This window comes from Festucalex cinctus, chromosome 6 (genome assembly GCF_051991245.1).
Source record: "Festucalex cinctus isolate MCC-2025b chromosome 6, RoL_Fcin_1.0, whole genome shotgun sequence".
Lineage (NCBI taxonomy): Eukaryota > Metazoa > Chordata > Actinopteri > Syngnathiformes > Syngnathidae > Festucalex > Festucalex cinctus.
In genome coordinates, this window is record NC_135416.1 from 7,390,331 (window position 1) to 7,412,779 (window position 22,449).

A 22,449-nucleotide genomic window follows, 5' to 3' on the forward strand; every position below is an offset into this window, starting at 1 on the left:
TCGAAAATGTAGCCATTAAAAAAAGTATATAAAAATCCCTATTCCCCAAAAAATTTAGTATTTTCCAGGAGTTTGTTGTGTTTCCCCTTGTACTGTTTGAAACGATACGACTGACGTCTTAATGTTAAAGACGTACTGTACTGTACCACAGCACTGTTTACAAAAAAAATGTGAAATAATATGACACTCAAAGGGTGTTCAGCCAACTTTACTCTGATGCAGTAAAGAATATAGACAACACATCTTTGACACATTCCTTTCATAAGGAAAGTAAAAGTCACAATAGTTATGCAAGTTACAACACTTAAAAAAAAAAAAGTGTTCTTTACATTGGCTTGAACAAAACTTGCCAGACCTCCAAAATTTACCTACCAAAACAAATTTTTGTATTCACAAGAAAAAAAATGATCACTCAAATAACCATTCACATAACTGTACACTCATCAGATATTACTGATTATTTGCCACTTTGCGTTTTGGTCTCCCCAAAGGTCTCGTTGGTGGTTTGGGTTTTTTGCCATGGGTCATTTTATGTGCGTTAAAATTTTGGTAGAAACTAAAGGACTTCCCGCATATATCGCACATGTATGGTTTCTCTCCGGTGTGAACCCTCAGGTGCACTGTGAGGATTCCCGCCCTGGAGTAGCTTTTCCTGCATATGGGGCACTGATGAGGCCGCTCCCCACTGTGAGTCCGGAGGTGCACTTTCAGGTGGGATGGTTGGAAGAAGGCCTTGCCGCACTGCTTGCAATGGTAGTTCCTTACGCCGCAGTGCTTCCTCTTGTGCGCTTTGAGACCACCCGGCGTGACGTAAGCCTTGTCGCACTCGTTGCAGGGGAACGGCAATTCGCCGGTGTGAACGTGGCTGTGGAGTACTAAGGACATATGCTCTTTGAACGACTTGTTGCAGTCGGGACAGGCGAAAGGCTTCTTGTGACTCGTGCGGTGTTCCTCCAGTTGCTCTCTCTGCGGAAAGTCCATTCCACACTCTCCACACATGTGAACTATCACTGCTGGGTTTTTAACGGGACTCTGCTTCTTCGCTAACTTCCAGTTTGGAGCTCCTGAAAGCAAAATATAAAACAATTATTGTCATTTCACACTTGAAAAACCCGAAAAGCTGTTTAAAACAGGTCTCTCTATACTTTTTCCTCCAGAAAATACCTTTGTGAACCTTCATGTGTGTTTTGAGGTTCCCAGCCTGCGTGAATCCTCTTGCGCATATGATGCACTTGAAAGGTCTTTTCCCTGTGTGGATGACAAGATGGCGCTGCAGGCCTGCGTTACGTGGGAATGATTTTTCACAGTCCGGACAGTCGAAGGTCTTCTTGGGTCCACGCTGCTGCTGGTCCAACGCATTTTGAAGGCGATCGCCAGGTTTGGACTTGGTGATTTCCTCTATTGAACAAAAGAAACGGTCAGATGAGATGAATCAAATCATTTTTGGCCACTAAGATGACATAAAAATGGCAAGAGGTAATTCTCTCAAATCCCTACTTATGTCCACTGTAATAAAATTGAAACACCATTAAGCCATTCCAGCCTCCTAAGAACAAAACAACAAAAATGTAATGTTTTTCAAAATAAGAAAAGTAGCACTATATAATGGTAGTACTTTAAATAAACATTACTTACTACTAAAGGTTATACCAATGCTATGTGTTAGCCTGTCGAGTGCATTTTAATTAGTTGGTAGCTTTCCTAAGGCAAAGCTAAGTGGTCATTGTTTTAAATACAGAACGTGTAATTCTTTGTTTTGTGTTTATTTTGACCATATGTCCTAACAGGAAGTGGGATTAAATAAGAATTGTTGGCTATCTGCTAAACTGCTGCTTGTTATGAAACTAAGCCGAGTTGTGGTGACTGGCACCATTCAGCACTTGTATTAATAGCCAAAGACAAAAATAAATAAATAAAATTACAGCTCATACTTCAAAAAACTTAAGTGGGGACACTCATATCAAAGAAACATTATATTTGACAAATATAAGCAAAATGGAAGAGAATAAAAATTACTGGTTTAAAAATATGTAAATATTGGAACCGATACAATTGAACAATACAATATTTGAAGAACGTTTTCAAAAAATTGAAAAAAATGTACAAATCAGATTAAAAAAAATAACAAAAAATATTCAAATTAAAAAATGATTAGATAAAAATGTTAAAAAAAATTACAAAATAAAACATTGACCAAAATTATTAGATGACAAATGTACAATATTAAAAAAAGAAAAACTAAAAAAAAAACATAAAAAATAAAATAACTGTAATTTAAAAAAAAAAGGTTTAAAACCTTAGAAAACAAATAAAAAACAGTAAAGAGTCAAACATTACAAAAAAAAAAAAAAGGCATACAAAACATTTTTTTTTTCACGTGAACTACTTCAGTTCTTCCAAGACCTTGTAGTGATAAATTTTCAGTCTCACCAGAAATTAAGAGCGAGGCTCCAACATCTGATAAGGACTCTGACTCTGACTCTGATTCTGATTCTGATTCTGATTCTGACTCTGAAGAGTCAGACGAGAGATCGTCTTTCTTGGTGTTCGGCGAGGGACATTGCTCTGAAGATCTCTTAAGCCCCTTGTGCTCCCTGAAATGCCACAAAACATTTTACAACAGGAATTGACGTCAATGTCGAGTGAAGAGTGAGGACAGAACCACCACCAAAGAATGGATATGAACACAACTGCTATGATTCATCATAAAAATAAAAACAATTTTTGAAAGTTTGTTTGGATTTGGATATGGCTGCCTTGAATCACTAACAAACAAACATACAATAAGACACAAAAACCTACCAGTTACTATCGCCTGGTGAGTAGTCTGGGTCACTGTCCTGCTCCACTGTGGTGCCAGTAGGACGTGATGGCGACATAACGGCGTCTTTGTCAAAAGATTCCTCTTGGGAGCTCTCGTGGGATTTTAACAAGTCTTGGTTTTCTGACGTCTTGCCACATTCGGGATAAGCGTCAGATTCAATGCGACTGTTGTTGCTTTCCACTGGTCTATTCTTCATCATATCACAGAGGCGAACCGTCACTCGTGACTCACTCATCGCCTCAGATATCGTCCAGTTTGACTCTCCTGGAACCAAAAACACATTCATCATTTGCTATTTCTTAGCCGGTCTACTGCATTTTGGATTGTTAGCTTATTCGGTCAAAGCTATGTGGTGGTTTGAAATCATTTTACGTAACTTTTTGTTTTCTCTTTCATTTGACAGCGGTTGTCAATAGGAATTGTTTACTATCTGCCATCATAAAGCTCTCAGGTTCATCGAACAAAAAACAAAAATGTAACTTCAGTCTTTATTGGGCAAAAAATACACTAATAGGGGGAAAATACTTATTGGATAATGAAATATGCAAATATTGCAGGGAAAAAATATTGCGACCGCAATAAAATATTTGGAAAAATATTCAGAAATAGCATGAATTAGACAGTAAAAACACAAAAATTTGAGTGAAACTATAAATTTAAATAAAATTGATAAATATTTGTAAAAATATTAGACTAAATTACAGATACAAACAAAATGAAAAAAAAGAATACAAAATATAAACAAAAATATAAATACACAATTAGAATTTTTTTTGTTAAACTATAACTTTAAATAAAATTGCTAAATATTTGTTAAAATATTAGACTAAATTATATAGATACAAACAAAATGAAAAAAAATACAAAATATAAACGAAAAATATAAATACACAATTAGAAAAAAATTGAAAAATACTACAAAAGACAGACATCTAAGACAAAAATGGTTAAATAATAAACATTTAGAAACATTAAAAAAATGTTTTCCACAATTATACTAGTAGAATGTCTTAATTCCATAATGATGTCAACTTGCTGACGAGCTTACTTGTTACAAAAACACATACATTAACTCGGCAATGGTAGAATTTTTTTCATGCGGACCACTTCAGCTCTTTCAAGAGTTTGAAGTGGCAAATGTTTAGGCTTACCAGAAAGTAATGATGGTGTGTCTCCAACATTTGATAATGACTCTGGTGTTTTAGATGCGAGATTGTCTTTCTTGGAGTTCGGCAAGGGACGTTGCTCTGAAGATCTTTTGTTCTTCTTGTGATTCCTGAAACGCCGCAAAACATTTTACAACAGGAGTATTTTGGTCTAATTTTTTTATACTACAAAAACCTGGCATTTGAAAAGGAGTACATAGATCTCTAACTGAAAGCGGAGATAAAACAAACACAAACAAACAAAAAAAAACAACGTACCAAACACACTTGCCGGGTATGTAGTCTGGATCGCTCTCCTCCTCCTTTGTGATGTCATCATAAGGCGACGCATCTGATTCAGAGTCCTCGTGTAAAGATTCTTCTTTGATGCACTCGTGGGTTCTTAAGAAGTTTTTGTTTTCTGACGTCTCGCCACATTTGACACAAGCGTCAGGCTCCTTCTGACTGTTGTTGCTTTCCACCGAACTATCCCCGAGAGGATCACACACAAGGACGGTCACTTGTGCCACGTTCATCTCCTCAGCTATCGTCCACTTTGACTCTCCTAGGGCAAACACATTTATTCAGTTTGTACATACATTCACAGCCCTGGAAGGTGCAGATGACAGGATCCTCTCCACAAGCATCTTATTTGTTAAGAAGAGCATTGAGTAGATGAGAGAACTTTGGCGTCAGAAGAGCTTAGAATAACAGAGAAGATACACCTACGGGTGGGGAATTTTGAGTCGTCTTCATGGGGTCCGCATGGCTCCTGCTTTGGTTCTGGAAGCTGCTCATCAATGTTGTGTTCATCCTCGGGTTCTGATTTTACGGTTTTCTCTAAACAATAATGCACAAAAGGGTGTCTTTCAGGGGTGACAGGTCTGGCATCATCATAGGTACGTGACAAAATGACGCCAGGGTACATTCTTAGCTGTACAGTGAACTTTGGTCAAACATGAGCTGTTCAGAAATGTTCTTAACCCATGACAGAGTGAAAAAAGTGTGGTCACCGTAATGCCTTTGTCAACTGTACAGGTATTTTTAAGTTCTTCATAACTATCATACAACTCAAGTAAAACACTAGCGATGCAGTTGCCACACTAGTTGTTGGGACTGGTCCTTCTTTCCATCTTTTGTGCTGCAAAACACCATCCCCAAAAAAAAGCAACAGCTCATCAATATATTTATTAGTTGTGCAGTCAAACCTGGATCATGTTGGTGTAATCGCGACTCTACAGGTGCCGCCCGTTGCTCTGGAGTGTCAGACGGGAGACTCCCCTGAAGAATGGACACCTGAAGTTTACAATCATAGCCATCTGACGACTCCTTGTTATTGGTCAAAAAGGGACATCCTCCAGATGTTCTGGTAGTCATATTATCATACCTGCAACACCACCAAGATATATATTTTACATCAATAGCAGAACTTTTTTGTATTCCGCATTCATTGAAAGAGCTGGGAACACGTCTGCCACAAGTTTGACTGAAGAATGTGGACTACTACATTGGCTCAAGGACTTTTATAATACATTTATTCCAATGACAGTCACATTCATGTGCAAGTCTGTGGTACACATTCACCGGCGCAGAATTTGTACTTGTTGTTCTCTCGCAATTCACGGCAAAATAGAACCAGCAAGATAGTTGCCGGTCACGGCTAAAAATATCCACTGAGATAAACTAAAAGAGGAAACGGGTGGTGTTTTTCAGAAACGACACAACATGTAAGGCTAATGAAAACCGAGTTAACAGTATATCATGAAGTAAATGACTGCAAGGCAGCACATTTCTAACAAAAAGTTATTTAATCTGTGTGCTTAGCTAAGAGTTTTGGAAAGTACGACAGCTTTAAAAAAAAAAAAAAAAAAAGTCATCAAATTCATAAGAAAAGGGGGGTACTCTTTTTGGGCTCGTGCTTTATAACGTCTAAACGCAAGCACAAGCGTACTCTTACCAGTCAAGCAGAAAGAAAGCGAGTGCAGCATCACTTTCCAGACCTCGTTTGCTCTTCAGGTCTCTCCATCTGCCAAAAGCAGCGCCAATGTAAATTCTGAATTTGTCGCGAAGTCTTCCGTCGGGACGTTTTCGTTTAGGTGTGCGTTGCTTCCAATAGATGTGGTCATCCATTCTAATTTTACGCTTTAAGAGAGAGTACGGCGGGATAGATTTTTTCAATGCTCTCTGCCCGCACCGGAAACGCTTCTTTTTCTTCTTCCTTTGTTTCAGGTGGGTAGCATTTTGCGAATAAGGTGCATTTCCGCCACCTACTGTGCTGGAGTGTGGGTCATTTTTTAACCACACCAGGTAACCAATTTCTCGGTACTTGATGAGTATGGGTAGTGTTCATCTCGTGTTGGATCAAAATATTGACCCAATGTGGTTGGTCAAATTCTCAACCCACTGTGCTGAGTATAAATAACACAACATTGGCATCTTTTTCCCCACTTTGTGTCAATTTTTTTCTCCTTTTGGTGTTTCCTGTACATAGTGTTTTACATTTTGTATTGTTTGAAAATACATAGTACAATTATAAGGAGGATATTCTTAGCCTGGGTCACTTGGGTGTGCGCGTCAAATTAACAGTTATTAAGTAGCCTACTGTGTGCACTGTTGACGACTGTTGCCACTTCTGCATGGCTCCCTCCACGTGGAGGTGTTTTGAATCCCCACCCAACACACCGAGGAAGAGGAAGATGACACGCTGGCGTCTCCGTGTACTTGGGAAAGTACACAGAGCTGATTCATGTCGACGTCATTACTCTCTTTCACAGATTACAGTATTTCGTTTGAGTTCGCTGGTGGGACATCTGCAAACTGCAAGCGGACCACGACGTCACCAGTCGGCGGTGGCACGGTCTCCCCCCAAAGTACGTGCTAGCTTCGTGGTTTCGTTGCTCACTTGACGACCGGCTAACGTAGGAATAAAGTCAACTCTTGATAATGCGTAGGTGTCTCGTGGTAGTAGCTCGTAAGCTAGCTCGTCACAACTTTTAATAAGTACATAGCGAATATGTTCAAACTTCAAAGTATAATGGCATCAACTCGTTGGTTTCGTAAATTCACGTGACGTCACCGTTACAAACCTAATTTAGTTTACTAAATTATCATTTAGATGACATTTGGCTCGTGTTATACTATAATGTGTCGCCTACACTTTTTTTATATACTGGATATGAAAATCTACTGTTTCCCTCTCTTTAATTTGGTTTTCAGAGTATTTCGCTTATAAACATTTATTTCAGATGTTGAATTGTTTTAGTGTCAGCAGAAAGTACACTAGTAACTGCAACCACTCTGCCGATTTTTCCGAATCAAAAGTGAAACTAACTTGAACGTCATCTCACACACAAAAAAAAAATCAACACAATCACGAGTGTTCACTTAAAATCTGCCAAATTATTGACATTTGTAGAATTGTAGGTGGCAGGTAATGTAGAAGCATCCATCTATATTTTGCAAACCCCATTCTGTTATGGAGCCTATCTCAGCTGACTTTGGGTGAAAGGCAGACTACACCCTTGGACTGGGTGCCAGTCAATCCGCAGGGAACATATTGGACACACACAACTGTTCACACTCATTCACAGTGTGGGAACTGGATCCATGCTGCCAGCAATTAGTTAGTAGGAACTACAAAAGGCAAACATACATAACATTCAGCGTTAGATTAAATTGTAAAACCAAATAATCATTTAAGAGTCTTTCGTGACTCAAACCTTGGCTCGCAACGCAAAGCAAAACAGCAACCAAGTGACAGCGCGTAACTTTTACGTCATAAGGGTATCACCATTAGGTTAATTTATTTGCGGGTGACATTTCACATCTACAATCTGTCATTTCTGCCCCAGATGCATGGACGGAATTCACCATCTCGCAACCTGGAAGGACAGGAAGGAGACCCCTCCCCATCGCAGTCTTCCAAGAACGACCAAATCTCGGAGCAAGACTTCTCCTGCCACTGCTGCTTCGATGTCCTGGTGAACCCCACCACCTTGACCTGCGGCCACAACTACTGCCGCCACTGTCTGGCCCTGTGGTGGGAGTCCTCTCGCAAGAACGAGTGTCCCGAGTGCCGCCAGAGGTGGGAGGGCTTTCCCAAAGTCAACATACTGCTGAGGTAGGATTTTTCACAAGTCAAGTCATCTTTATTTATATGGTGTGGAACCTCCAAAGTTGAATACAGCTTGTTGACGCTGGTTCCCTGTAGCAAAAAAAGGCAAAAGTTGAATTTTTTTCACATTCACGTATGTGTTCACCCTGCCAGACAGGCAACTGACAAGTTGTTCAGCGAGGCTGTGCAGCGGAGGCGAGCGGAGATCCACGACAACCCCAAAATCACCCGAATTCTACTGGCGTTTGAGAGGTGAAAAAGTCTCCTAATGATGCGTCGCTTTGGGAAGTGATGTCGTCCACTTTCTGATACGAAATATTTTGTGTACGTTTAGATATGGCGACAATCTGGGCAAGTCAAGGACCAAGCAGTACAAAGTGGTGGGCTTCGTCTTCTCTGCGGTCTTCGCCGTGCTCTTGTCTGTGGCGGTATGTGAAATTATTCATTTGATTTTATACTTCATATGATGTTAAATATATGCAGTACTGTACAACTAGAAGAGCATTGTTGAACTATATTGCTTTTGTAACACATATTTATGCAGGTGTCGTTGCTGTTGTATCAGTGGAGCAGCAGCCATGAAGTGGAGCAAGAGGACCAGTTGGTCAGTCAGTCTGTGGTGCAATGGACGCCAGAAGAAATGATTTTCTGGCTGGAGCACTTGGGACCTGGACTGTCCAGCAAGTCCTTCCAGCCGGGCAGTCCCGATGACAGGTGCAGTGGATATAAAAAAAATGTCTATGCATCTCAGGATTGAGGTTTTTATGCAGCATTGGCCCATCGTACGCGCTGCGTTGTAACTTCACCGACTTTCAGGATGCTGATGTTGCTGGAGGAGAAGGAGTTGTTGAAGCCGCCTTACCACGTCCAAAATCAGGCTTACCGAGACGCCATTCTGACTGGACTGTATAGGCTTCAAACCCTAGAACGAAGACCTCAGAACCTGTGGGAATACAAGGCAAGCACAATGTGATATTATATTATCGCCATATTATGACATATCCAAAGCTTGCTTGTAAATCAAAATATTGTCACACAAAATAGTAAGTTGGGACACTTGTAAGTCAAGGCACACTTTATAATCAATTGATGCTTGGTAACCATGTTCTTCTCGCTTTCCATCAGGCAGCCAATTCAGGGAAGTCTCTGTTCCTGCTCTACGCCATGAAGCGCTCCCCTCGCCTAACGCTTTTCTACTTGTACTTATTTGACTACTCGGAAACCTTCCTGCCCTTCTTGCACACCTGCTGCCCGTCCATTGCGCTTGCAAGTCAACCAGTGGAGAGCCTGCCCTCCAACGCACAGGTGACACTTTCCCAAACTGGACTCTGAAGTTTTTTGTTTTTTTCCCCACTACCGCCACGATATAACAACACGGTGGTGTGCTCACTCCTTAGACGGAACCCAACTGGCAACAGTGGAGTGAGTTCATGGTCAAGTACTTCCTGCTCCCATACCTGCTCATCGCTGAGTTTGCCTGGCATTGGCTGTCCGTCCACTACTGGAGCTCTTGCTTCGTCATCGTCCATGCTGTGCTGCTGTCAATGTTGGAGTGCTGCTCGCTGTGGAGACTTTGGACCACAGCTAGAATCAGGTATGCCGCCTACGCTTCATTTTTTTTTTTTTTTTAACCACTCCCACACATTTTTGTTTCATTATTAGGACACTCCCTGCTATGATGTGGAACCACGTGTGGACAAATTTGTCTCAGGGAATCGCCTTCGGGCTCATGTGGCCTCTGATGCCCCAGCTGGTTTGCAACTGCTTCTTCTACTGGGCCCTCTACGTCAGCCCCCTCATGAACATAGACCTGTTGGTGCACCAACTTAGGCACCCGGGAACGGCGATGCATTAATGCAGGCTGAGCGCTGCTGAACGCAACGGCGTCTGTTGGACTATCACTTGTTTTGTAAACGTGCATGCAGCTGGTTCATTCACTGTGTGAAGTTGTACTTTATCCCGACCGTCTGTCTGCTGCACAATATTGTAAGTAAGCTTTATTTATATAGCGCTTTTAGCAGACACAAAGTGCTTTACAGGGCTCAAAACCGCACACACGTACACATTCGCGCACCAGTGGTCGGCTGCTGCCACGCAGGGCGCTGCCAGGTCCACTAAAGAGCAAATCGGGGTTAAGTGCCTTGCTCAAGGACATTTCGACATGGTCACCAGAGGTGAGGATTGAACCCACAACCTCACAGATGGAAGAGGACCACTGAGCCATGACTCCCCATATCGGATGAGAGTGACAGGATGATGATGGCAGAGCTGCAAACCATGTTTCCTACATGGATGGGCCTGAGAACACTCGTTTGACTGTAATTTTAGTTTTTATTTATTTTATTTTATTTTTTCTTAACATAATCTGTCATTTGTTATACCGACTGGATTGCGTAATTTTGCAACGTACATGTTTATAGAAACTTGTGGAGTTTGTTTTATTTAACACATCTCTACAGTAAGACAACCAACAGTACAATTTAAGGAAGAACATTCCAGAATATAGTTAATTGATTTTACTTCTAATAAATGAAGCATTGCACATTTTTTAATAAACGCAGAAAACTGTGTATACATGCTTTTGCCCTTTTGAAGGTCAATTTGATTTTGTGTTTATTTGCACTTAATGTTCAACACTGTGATTATTTTTCTTACAGCATTTTTATATTCATTGAAAATAAAGAAATATTAACAGTGTATAAGATGGTGGAATTGTTTGCTTTTGTTTTACTTCTCTTTTTTTTTTTTTTTTTTTTTTTTAGCTTTATGCATATTGTTCAGTCTTTTTACGATTATGAAAAAAAATCTTACAAAAGCAATAGCGATATGCTCTTCAGATTAATATGTGCTCACTCAGTGGTTATTCAAGTTTTAATTACATTGCATTTGTGTTCTCTGTTGATAAAATAGGTTCTGTTAAATGAACCCCCCTCCCAAAAATGGCTACTAATCAAGGAAATGCACAATATAGTCACTATGGTGGCTTATTGAAACAAAATCAGTGAGTGGACTGAGAAAAATTAGAATTCTGATTGTAGGGAACAGCGGCCTGATTGTAATTTATATTATTAGTATATTATCACATTTTTGTGCTCATTTACTTTTCAATTATACTAATTTACTTTCGTAACTATAAAAAATGTAATTTGTTCAAATGTAAAGCGACTATGGACAACGTGTAAGCTATTGTTTATTTTTCAACAGCACAAAATAATCATACTATATATTTTTAATATACTAATGTTGATGCTTATAGCGCTCTAAAAGTAAATAAATAAATAAAAATCAATTCTTCGTTGGACAAATGATCATTATCGTCCTCCAGTAGTACCGAGCCTTCAAAGTGGGTCAAACAAGTGACGTCACTACAACATAGGGACCGTCTTTCAAGATCGAATAAATCCCAATACGCTTATTTTACGACAGCATATGATGCGTTAACATTTAGAATATCAATAATATTTATCTAACTATTTGATAATTCGATACCATTTTCAAACGTAAGGAACATGTTTTTATTCCATTTTCATTCCACCGTCAGAGAGACGAAAACCACCGAGAGCTTTTCTGAGCTGGTCCCTAACGTCATTGTTGCGGAAGTGAAAAGTCTACGTGTGGAAGAAAGGTTGGTCGGACTGTGTTTGAGCAGCTTTCACGGCGTCCACGCGTATGTCCAATCCAACCTAGTTACCACCCCACCCACCGAACTGACGTGGGGCAAATGGACTCGCCGAGCCGCCGCCGGGACGTATAAAACAAAATGAGACGAGGCGGAGACGCCGCCGACGGGCTGTAATGCTGCGGCGCGCGCGGCTGGGTCTCCGGCAGGTGCTGAGTCTGATGGCCCGGAGACCGGCTCTTCTGTGCGGGGCCATCGTGCTCGGAGTTCTGCTCGTATTGGCCGTCAAGTTCACATGCAGGTACGCGGCGGCGGCGGCGGCGGCGGCGGCGGCTTCTCGCGTCTGCTGAAATGAAATGAAACTGCAGGGAACCTACTGTAGACATGGTTCGCCCTGTCCGTGAATTAGCTTCTCTTGATCCAATTTACTGGGGTCCTTACTACCGCCTTAGTTTACGAGTTAAATTACTTCTGTGACCGTACTCGTATCCCAGAACACTCGAATATCAAAATATCGTTCCCTACTGAAATGAATGCACTGTAATTGCATGAATCCGTCCCACCACAAAACACCAACAAAACATGTTGTAATGTGTTTTCCCCTCCTCTTTAATCAAAATGGTATTGTATTGGGTATATAGTAAAATCTGAAATAAATAAACAGTTGTACATCATGATAATTCCATGAACATTACCCTGTTCATTTCATTCTGGTGTGTGCACCTTGTGCAGTAAAGTATATTCAGACACATCATTTGATGCAGGAACACAGAAGACTGTTGGCTGTTTTTTGCTGAGGATCAATAAATTAGGCCTGTAAATGCTATGTCAAAGTTTAAAACAGTGGTTCTCAACCTTTTTACACCCAAGTACCACCTCAAAACGGCCGACACGGACAATCATATTTAAGGAAATACAGTATTTCATTTTTTTTTTTTTAACGCAGAATTGACTTATGCTCTTATTTGCAGTCGTGCAAAGAACGTGGTGGCAGCAGCCCGACCACCACTGCGCTTCTTCTCGCCAGAATCCCCAGTAGTGGACCTCTACTTGGGACAGCTTGATCAGGTGAGATCACAAGTTGACTAACTGGTTCCTTTAACACGCGTAGAAGAATCACGGAATTAAAGCTGTGCATTATGTTGTGGATTAGTTTTTTGTTTTTTAAATCTAGTGGCGTAGTACAGTACAGTTCTGTTGTATGTAATGTGCATAATGTTACGGTGGCTTCTGGACCTATCATGATAACAAATTTTTCAAGATGATATTTTTAGAGTAACTATCATGATAAATTATAGTATTGGTTTTTTTTTGTATTTAATGCCACCAATATGATTATATTATGTAAAAAATCAAATACATCTTTTTAAAGAGTAGTTATCATCGAATTCTCAAGAATGTTGAATATTTGCATTGACATGTAGAGCAATAAAATGACTTGGGCTCTTTTAAAACACTGCACTTGAGCAAATATTAACACAACGCATACAAACATACAATCTGCAGTGACCGAGCAAAATGAGGTGTCTTATCTCCTTTAGAATGTCCAGAATGAATTTCTCCAATGCAAGAGCTCTCTGCACCAGAGATCTTGCATTGGAGAGATACAGACTCAGAATGCTGGTCTCACTGTCAATTCTGGTTGACGTAGGGAATGTTCACGGAACCGATTGCGCATAAACAAGCAGTGAAATAGTACAAAAAGAACACATAAGAGGATAGTTGTTAGCTGACGTGCATGATTGCACTGGCTAGCATTAGCGCTACTTGCACTTCTGTAGGCTACACACCTGTATCTCATTATTAAATGAGAAAAAGATGAATAACAGGAGGTGCGCAAACTTAACTGGAACAGTGGAACCCAACAGTTTTTTCAAATTGCTGCTCCACTTCTAATGTATTGGAAATAAAAGCTCTGCCTCATGGCTATTTTTTTTTTTTTAGGTGATATTGTTTGCATTTTACCTCCCTAGGTGGAGCGTCTCAGAAGTGTATCCGAGGTGTCTTTCGTCTTCTTCTACGCACCGTGGTGCGCCCACTCCATGGCTGCCAGACAGGAAGTCCAGCTGGTGGCAAAGAAACTGGCCAAACAGGTAGCAAGCAGCAAAGAACTTACTGACACAATGCTAACGGGCACCATGTTTATTTTTAAACAAAATACTGTTAAGTTTCATTAAATAATTAAATAACATTCTCCTTTTGTTGTATTTTTCGAGCATCATGTTGTCCTTGGGGCTAACTAGTACCTGCTGGCATTTTTTTGTTTTTATTATTTTTAATTAAGGACAGATTAAGCCATGATGATATTGCACCTGGTCGATTTGCTGCGTGGTTGAGACGAGTTGACTAAAAACACCACCTGTAATGCGAGCGCTTGTTATTGAACCCACAGGTGCAGTTTGTGGCCATAAACTGCTGGTGGAGTCAAGGCAAGTGCAGAAGGCTCAACCACTTCTACAAGTATCCCACCATCCACCTCTTTTACCAGCGGTGAGAAAAAAATAAAAAATTATTTATGTTGAGAATGTATTCCTATCAGACCACCAAAATTGTCACGTGTCAGGTTTACCTGTTTGACATTTATTAAACGCAACAAAAAGGAGAGAAGACACTCTGTTCAAAGCTCGTAAGGAGAGAAGAGAGGAACTGACTGATGCAATTCACTACTGCGCTCTCTGGAAAAAAAAATCCCCTCCTCACCCTCTCTTTTTATTTGGTTTCCACGCCACTAGTTAGATAGGTGTTCCAACCCTAATAATGTAATTGCAAAACATAGTTGGAACACAGTGTACTTGTTTGTCTATGTGAGTGGAAGATCATTTCCAATTATTCCTGCATCATGTCACTGCTTACTCATTTTGCTGCGTCAGGTTCGGGCCTATCGAGTACAAGGGTCCGTTCGTAGCAGCCTACGTGGAAAGTTTTATCCTCAGAGTGATCACGCCGCTCACGTACCTCCCGTCAAGAGACACGCTGCGGACCTTCCTCTCCTGTCACGAGGTACCGGGTACGTCGCCGCGCACGTGCACAAGCGAGTTTGGATCTTAACGGCGTGTCTCCACCCTAGCCGCGAGTGGTGGGCTTCTTCGAGTTTAACTCTTCGCCTCAGCCGCCAGGCTACGTCCCGTTTCTCGCTTCCGCCCTGCGCGCCCTAAAAAGAGGTAAAGAGATCACATTGAGTGTCTGGTTTGTTACCCCTTGCGGAATATTCAGTCCTAGCTTTGCATCAACAGATTTCCGGGGCGTGATCCGCTTCGGGGTGGTCACCAACAGGCACGTGGCAGACGCCATCGCGCTGAAAGAGGACAAAAGCGTTTACCTCCACAGAAGATTTAATTCTTCTTTGGTGAGTAAGGGAACACTCGTCATACGCAATGAAACTAACTGTAATTATAGTGTAGGGATAGACCGATAATCGGCCAGGGCGATTATCGGTGCCGATATTTGGCATTTTGACAAATATTGGCATCGGCCATGTTTTTTAATCTGAAGGCCAATAAAGCTGGTGTCTCACTGAGCAAACGTAGCGAATTTGGGGTTTTCATCAGGAATTGTAAGATGTTCACAGACAGTTTTTACTTGAAAACACATTTGGAACATATTCAGACAATTTTTCACTGCAAAGATCTTTTGAAACGTTTTACGAACCCAAATAAAAACCCCAAATGAGCTACACTCGCATGCATTTGTCACTCAGTGAGATGCAGGGAAATTTTCCTTTACAGATCTATTTAAATTTCCACTTTATAAAAAAATAGGAACTTCCCACATGTTTTAATTTAAGAAAAAATAAAATAAATAAATCAAGAAATTTTGTTGAAATTTTATAAAAAATATATATATATATATATATATATATATATATATATATATATATATTTTTTTTTTACAGTAGAAATCTTTAGGGATCTATTTACTTGCTTTTTAAATTTTTATTTATATATTTTTAATTTAGCCCAACACATGCTAACGACCCTGGAAGCTCCCTGAAATTGTTATATATTTTTTAAACAAATGTGTTAATATATTTTTTATTTTATTTTATTTTTTTTCTATTTTACTGCAAATGAATATCGGCATGAAATATCGGTTATTGGCCTCCTTGACTACTAATAATCTGTATCGGTATCGGCCTTGATAAAACCATATCGGTCTATCTCTATTATAGTGGAAATGCCCTTTTGTTTTTGTCTTTGTTAATTAATATACATGAGCACTCAGGGTTCATTTTAAATGTATTTATTTTGGTAGAAGTAGCAAGTCAGTTCTTTGAGAATTGTAGTTTACTTTTGTTACCCAATACTTGGTGACATTTTTTTTGACTTGCACTTGACAAATACTATACTGTATTTAAATAAAACTAACACTGAAATTAATTTTAAAAAATAATAAAATGAAGCATTTTTGAAAAAACAAAACTAATGATCACTAACAAACTTTCTCTAAAAACTAATAAAAACAAACTTATTTTATTTTATTTACTTTTAATAAAAAAAACAAGTTTAAAGAAAAATCCAAAAGTGTTACCAGCATCCTCAATTTGCTTGTCAGATTTTCCCTCGGGAACTCAACTTCACATCGCATGCCGTATGTAGCTGGGTGTTTGAGAACCAGGAGAGCGTCCTTAAGTGGCTGCAGCCGCCGGGCACCAAATCTCGGCTCCTGGAACAGGAACTGAGCAAAGGGGCCGCGCTATTGCTCTTCCTGCCGCACGATCCCCTCGACTCCGAGCCCGGCGGCCTCCTGGAGCAGGTGAGCACGCACTCAGGATGTGATCATGTTGGAAATATACATTTAATGCATTGAAATTCTTTATTTTTTCCATAATAAAAAAATAGTAATGAATGAGACAGACATTGAACAAAAAAAAATGTTCGTCATCTTTCAAGCCATTTTATTTCATTATACTTCCATGTGTTCATACTATTCCAAATATTCACCAACTTCAGGCTACTATTCTCCATTGCAAAAATTCAAAGTTTTCCCACAATTACACGTTTTTTTATGCCCCAGTCTAGGGTATGGCAAGCACATTATGAGATGAGAATAAATTAATTTTGCCATGCTGAAAAAATAAATAAATAAAAATAACCTATTGAGGCAAACACAATTTGGCTAACAATTAGCATCTACAGTATGTGGCGATGCTGTTGCTCTTTAAGCACAGATATCTGAACACTAACAGCAACACATGTAGACAGATAATAAAATATAATAAAAATACTCACAGCCATACACTGTATTCCTTATCCTGTGTGAAGAATGATTACTTTTGCCACACGGAAAAGCTGAACTGAGACTACAGAATAGTACAGCGCTGCATATCTTTAATGTCTGTCTTATACTGCCCCCAGGTGGCCAAAGCAGGCACAGCAAAATGTGCATTGACGGGGAAAGTGACAACAACGTTTGATTCGACTTGATTAGATCATGACTGTTTGTTTGGCAGCCATTTTAAAATAATTTTTAAAGGGATACTTGACTCATTGAGCGCTCATTTTCAGCCTAAAAAGTAAAAAAAAAAATCTATACGTAATATGTTAACTTCATTATTTTTCATGTACAATTAATACCTTTAAAAAGTAATTTTTCTACTTGCTGTCGACTGATGATGACATCACCCGTGCTGAGGAAGTAGGTAACGACCAATCATGGCTCAGTTTACGGACCAAACCCAGAAAACAGGTGAGCCATGATTGGCCGTTATGTACTTCCTCAGCACAGGTGATGTCGTCATCATCAGTTGACAGCAAGTAGAAAAATTACCTTTTAAAAGGTATTAATTGTAAATGAAAAATAATTAAGTTATCAAATTTGATTCTGTACAAAATATTAACTTTTCACTGCTGAAAATTGTTCAATGAGTCACGTATCCCTTTAAAGTTAGCGTTTAATGACATTATCAAATTAATTATAGACAAAATCTGAACTTTATACTGCTGCAAATGGAGTATATAATTTCTGAACTGATTCCGTTTTAGCAATTCAATAAACTCCACCACATTTCAGTTCAGTGTTAGCTATTCAGTATTCATACACCATTTCTACCAAAACTGCATTCTGTAGTTGTGGCGTTTTTTTTCTGTCCTAGGTTGCAGACGTGGCTTTGCGTTATCACACCTGTGACACGCACAACAAGCGCTCCGCGTCCAGCGTGCCGTGCTGCCGCACCGTGCTCGCCCCCGACTCCGCCGTGCGGTGCGAGGTGTGCCCGACGTCGCCGGCGCGCTGCTCGTTGCGCTCTACGCCGCCGTCCGCACACAAGCTCTGCTGCCTTCACCTTCACTGTCGCAGTTTCCTGCTCAGCTACAGCCCGCTGAGCCAACACAGTGCCTGCTGTGGGAAAGTCCACCCTCAGCTTCATGACAGCTCAAAAACCAAAGAGGCGTCCCATGTGCAAAAATCTATTCCTTTGACCTCCACGTCTTCGTCCGACGCCCTCAAAGGGCTCCGCTGCCAGACCAACAAGACGCTCAGGTTCTACGTTTTGGACATGGAGCTCAACTGGCCGCTGGCGGTGAGGCTGGGGGCGCCGGGAAACGGAAACTCCTCGCCGTGGCGCCGCGGGGAAGCCGGCGGCGCGCAGGGTGACGGATCCTTTGCGGCCATCGTGAACTTGAAGGATGAGGTGCATTACGTGCTACAGCGCAACCCCGCCGCCACACTCACTGAGTCACTCGGTAAGACTACGACCAGGTGGAGTAGTAGTTAAGGTTATTGTAGGGGGAAAAAATAATACGGAAGAGGATTAGAGCCAGTGAAGAGGGGGGAAAAAAAGGTTGGCAGGATTCTCACTTCCTAGAATTCTGAGGAAAAAAAAGTGAGAGAATTCTGAATTTAAAGTCGGTATTCTAAGATTAAATTGAGAATCCTGATAGTCCTGATTTAAAAGTCACAATTCTGAGATTAAAGTGAGAATCCTGCCAATCCCGATTTGAAAGTCGGAATTCTGAAAGTAAAGTAAGAATCGTGCCAATCCCGACTTTCAAGTCGGAATTCTGAGATTCAAGTGAGAATCCTGCCAGTCCCGATTTTCAAATCAGAATTCTGAGATTAAAGTGAGAATCCTGCCAGTCCAGACTTTCAAGTCGGAATTCTGAGATTAAAGTGAGAATCCGGCCAGTCCCGATTTGAAAGTCGGAATTCTGAGATTCAAGTGAGAATCCCGCCAGTCCCGATTTTCAGGTCAGAATTCTGAGATTAAAGTGAGAATCTTGCCAATCCCGATTTGAAAGTCGGAATTCTGAAAGTAAAGTAAGAATCGTGCCAATCCCGACTTTCAAATCGGGATTCTGAGATTAAAGTAAGAATCCTGACTTTAGTCAGAATTCTGAAATTAAAGTGAGAATCCTGCCAATCCTGACTTTAAAGTCAGAATTCTAACTTTAATCTCAGAAATCTGATTTTAAAGTGAGAATTCTGAGAGTTAAGTCAGAATCCGGCCAAGTGCGTTCTCTCTCTTTAAAAAATAAAACTAACTGAAACTACTTCCAGAGGCCTTCATCATGAACTTCAGCGCCCCCTACAGCCTCCTCCGCAGACACCTGGTGGGCGAGCACCCGCGAGAACGGCGAGCCACGAATCAAGACCAACCTGAACGGCAGCCTGAGCCTCTCATCGCCGAGCTGACCACGTCCTCCTTCCTTCCCTTCGTCATGGACGTTGAAAAGGTGCCGGGCACGTCACAGCCCTCCCTGACCTCGGATCAGTTTCAGCAGCGTCCTCTGGTGTCTGTCGCAGGACGTGCTGCTTTTCTACTACACTCAGTGGTGCGGCTTCTGCTCCGTTCTCAACCACGTCCTCATCCAGCTGGCTCGTTTGCTGCAGCGCGACAGCAGCGCCGTCGTCGCCAGGTAGGGCGATACAGTAACTTGACTTAAGAATTGAATTGGTTCCGTGACCAATAAACTGGGATTCAGTGTGTATTGAAGTGGAAGTCAACCTGAAACATTTCTTGACAATAATGTGTATGTGACCTCATTCGTCTAAACATAACATTTGTAAAATATGAATTATGAAGCAAAATCCAGCCATTTTGCCACTTGCTGTCGACTGAAGATGACATCACAGTTGCTCAAAGCTCAGGCAACGACCAATCGCAGCTCACCTGTTTTCTGAAGCTGAGCTGTGATTGGTTGTTACCTGGCACTCTGCAACATGATCATCTTGCGTCAACAGCAAGTGGCAAAATGGCTGCCCCCTGAGATGAATTAAAAACAGCTGGATTTTGCTGCTTAACTCATATTCCACTAACGCGATATTACACAGAATACCATATTCATATTGTCAAAAAAATAGGGGTTGACTTCCCCTTCAACTCATTCACAAGCAGCCATTTTCACTGATGCAACCCCCTACGCTGTTGGCTGTTTTATTGGATTTTGACTGATTTTGCAAGGCCCACAATATTGTGTTCTATTGCTATAAAAACATAGAATCTACCAAAAGACAGATTAGAGTCTCTTCGTTCGTCGGGGAAAACAAAACAAAACATTTCTATCTGTTTCCAATTTGCAGCAATTAGCATTAGAATGTAGCTAAATTTCATCATTATTCACAAATCTGTTTAAAACAGTGGGGAAAAGAGCCTGTTGCAACATGGCCCTGGTTGATCTCTTAGACTCTGCTGCCACCTGCTGGCCGATTTTGTAATAACTACCATTGCTTCAACCATTCTCTGTAGTTCAGAGGCTGTATCAAAGCCTTCCGTATGCTCTAGCATTTAAAAAGAAAAAAAAGAAAAAAAAATCCAACCTATAAATGTCTTTGGGACATTTAAAATAGAACAGATTTTTACATTTTTGGGAGCAAATGAGTTAATTACATTCATGAATGCACAATACACAAGTAATGATTTTTATTTTTTTTTAATTGTATCCAGGGTGAATGTTGCACGTAACGACCTCCCGTGGGAGTTCATGGTGGATCGTGTTCCCTCCATTCTTTTCTTCCCACGATACAGGTAAGAGGAACCAGTCAATGCTCGTCTCTCGGCATTCATAATATAGCAAAAATAAAGTTTTTGAAAGTTTTTGTTTCTGCGTTCACTGAAACGAAAACATTTTCTGATTTTGAATGAGGATGAGTCTGAATGCTTGTCTCTCAACGTTCAGGAAATGTTAGGGAATAACAATGATTCGAAAGTCTCTCAGTAGTTTATTAAAATTTGGGGGAAGAACAGAATAGTTCGACGACAATAATGGAGTTGCTCGGCATTCAGGGAAAAAAAATTCAATATAATCTAATGGCAAGAGTGTGAATGCTGTCAGGATTTGTAAAAGCAGAAAAAATGTTTTTCAGCATTCACATGAAACGTGAACACTTGCCTCAGCATGCATTGCACAACAATATCAATGTGAATGCTGGCTAAGCATTCACAAAATATTTTTTCACATTTATAAATGCTGAAACGAACATTCATAAATTGTTGAGAAAAAATTCTTTAATATTTATTTAATTTTGTTTACAAGGTCTTATTTTTTGTTGTACGTTTGTTTGAAGAAAACAGCTGAGTGTGAAATTTCCAGCTGATCTTCCCATCACTCTTCCGAACCTCCTGCGCTTCATCCACAAGCATTCTGGCTCGCCCTCCGGCGCGGACGAGCCCCCTACGGACGCTTCGTCCCGTGGCGGCGGCGCCGTCCTGCGCGCCGAGCTGGAAGCCCTCCAGCGCGAGGTGCGGACGCTGCGCCACGCCCGCGAACTACTTTCCCGCCAGCTGGCGCTGCTTTGGCGCGACAACCGCCAGCTGCGCTTGGACGCTCGCGGCCTGGAGGCTCAGAACGGCGAGCTGCGGCGGGAGCGGCGCGAGCTGGAGGAGCAGCGGCGGGAGAAGGACCGGCAGTTGGCCGAGGCGCTGCGGCGGCTGCGGGAGCTGGCCGACGCCTCGGCGAACCTGCTCAACCAAAACGCGCTGCTCAAGATGGTGCTCAAGGCCTTGAAGGAAAGCGCGGAGGCCGGAGGCGTGAAGGAGAAGGAGGAGAAGCCGGCGGAGGCGGGAAAGGAGAACTGCAGGCGGGAAGCTAATTGGCCGCCTGACGGTTGCTACGGGAGACGGGAGCACCGGGATGTGAAGAGATGAATCGCCATTTTGTAAAGTGACTGTTATGAAACTTTATCGGCAAAAAGTAGATTTTTTTTTCTTTTTTTTTACACATCATAAGACAAAGATAATGTTTTATTTCCAATTTGGCCTAAATGTACCACACCAATTTAGCACTTGTATTATTAGCACATAACAAATTCAATGTGCTATGATCGTGCCGAGACAAATTGAATTTCTAATGTGCAGTTGAAGACGCCATTTTGTGCCCATTTGTTTTGAGCACAGGTGTCATTTTGTGTTTCCCTTAACGCTATAACATAGTCTAAATTAACAGAAGCATTTGATCTCAGAGATTTCATATTTTTTGCACTATTTTTTTTCTTCGTTTTGTGTGTTTAGTTTTGAGTGTGGTGAAATAAAACGACAATGACAAACAGGACATCCTTTGTGCTGAGGAATAAGTGTGAATATAACATTTTAAATTTCAGTGCCAACGACTCCATCTTCCTTACTTGCTCAGTGGCGTACTGTACATAACTTAAATAAGTGATCCGATCTATTTTTACACTTTGAATCACTGAACTGTTATTTCTATTTAATGATTCAGGTATTGAGATGCTGCAATTGATAATGTGTAACATATTGAACCGTTTTTTAATGGATTAAAATGGATTTTGTCTTTGCTATCCTGCGTGTTTTTCT

At 40.9% G+C, this 22,449-nt stretch overlaps 3 protein-coding genes across 11 annotated transcripts; 2 read left to right on the forward strand and 1 right to left on the reverse strand.

The window, feature by feature from the left end:
* Window positions 1-192: 192 nt before the first annotated feature.
* LOC144020537 (uncharacterized) lies at window positions 193-6,836 on the reverse strand. Its single transcript, XM_077524114.1, has 9 exons — window positions 5,927-6,836; window positions 5,178-5,356; window positions 4,699-4,809; window positions 4,249-4,534; window positions 3,976-4,100; window positions 2,803-3,088; window positions 2,431-2,594; window positions 1,165-1,398; window positions 193-1,064 (listed from the first exon to the last, which is right to left on the reverse strand). The coding sequence occupies exons 1-9, from the start codon at window positions 6,097-6,099 to the stop codon at window positions 451-453; spliced, it is 2,172 nt and encodes a 723-aa protein (XP_077380240.1). The 5' UTR covers window positions 6,100-6,836; the 3' UTR covers window positions 193-450.
* Window positions 5,971-10,785, forward strand: LOC144020539 (bifunctional apoptosis regulator-like). Of its 7 annotated transcripts, none has more exons than XM_077524117.1 (10): window positions 5,971-6,198; window positions 6,744-6,839; window positions 7,821-8,089; window positions 8,241-8,335; window positions 8,418-8,511; window positions 8,628-8,797; window positions 8,900-9,041; window positions 9,209-9,388; window positions 9,481-9,677; window positions 9,746-10,785. In XM_077524117.1, exons 1-10 carry the CDS (start codon window positions 6,147-6,149, stop codon window positions 9,936-9,938), a joined length of 1,488 nt encoding a protein of 495 aa, XP_077380243.1. In that variant the 5' UTR covers window positions 5,971-6,146; the 3' UTR covers window positions 9,939-10,785. The 7 variants fall into 7 exon arrangements, with proteins under 7 accessions (XP_077380243.1, XP_077380246.1, XP_077380245.1 ...); XM_077524120.1 differs by having other exon boundaries at window positions 6,157-6,198; window positions 8,237-8,335; XM_077524119.1 differs by lacking the exon at window positions 5,971-6,198 and adding an exon at window positions 6,256-6,276 and having other exon boundaries at window positions 8,237-8,335.
* An 868-nt stretch (window positions 10,786-11,653) lies between these two features.
* On the forward strand, window positions 11,654-22,433 carry txndc11 (thioredoxin domain containing 11). 3 transcript variants are annotated; one of them, XM_077523700.1, is made up of 13 exons: window positions 11,656-12,003; window positions 12,674-12,770; window positions 13,676-13,795; window positions 14,095-14,192; window positions 14,573-14,702; window positions 14,770-14,863; window positions 14,936-15,048; window positions 16,254-16,454; window positions 17,794-18,382; window positions 19,197-19,372; window positions 19,443-19,555; window positions 20,584-20,664; window positions 21,204-22,433. In XM_077523700.1, exons 1-13 carry the CDS (start codon window positions 11,879-11,881, stop codon window positions 21,781-21,783), a joined length of 2,517 nt encoding a protein of 838 aa, XP_077379826.1. In that variant the 5' UTR covers window positions 11,656-11,878; the 3' UTR covers window positions 21,784-22,433. The 3 variants fall into 3 exon arrangements, with proteins under 3 accessions (XP_077379825.1, XP_077379826.1, XP_077379827.1); XM_077523699.1 differs by having other exon boundaries at window positions 11,654-12,003; window positions 14,770-15,048; XM_077523701.1 differs by lacking the exon at window positions 11,656-12,003 and having other exon boundaries at window positions 13,647-13,795.
* The last annotated feature ends 16 nt before the right edge of the window (window positions 22,434-22,449 follow it).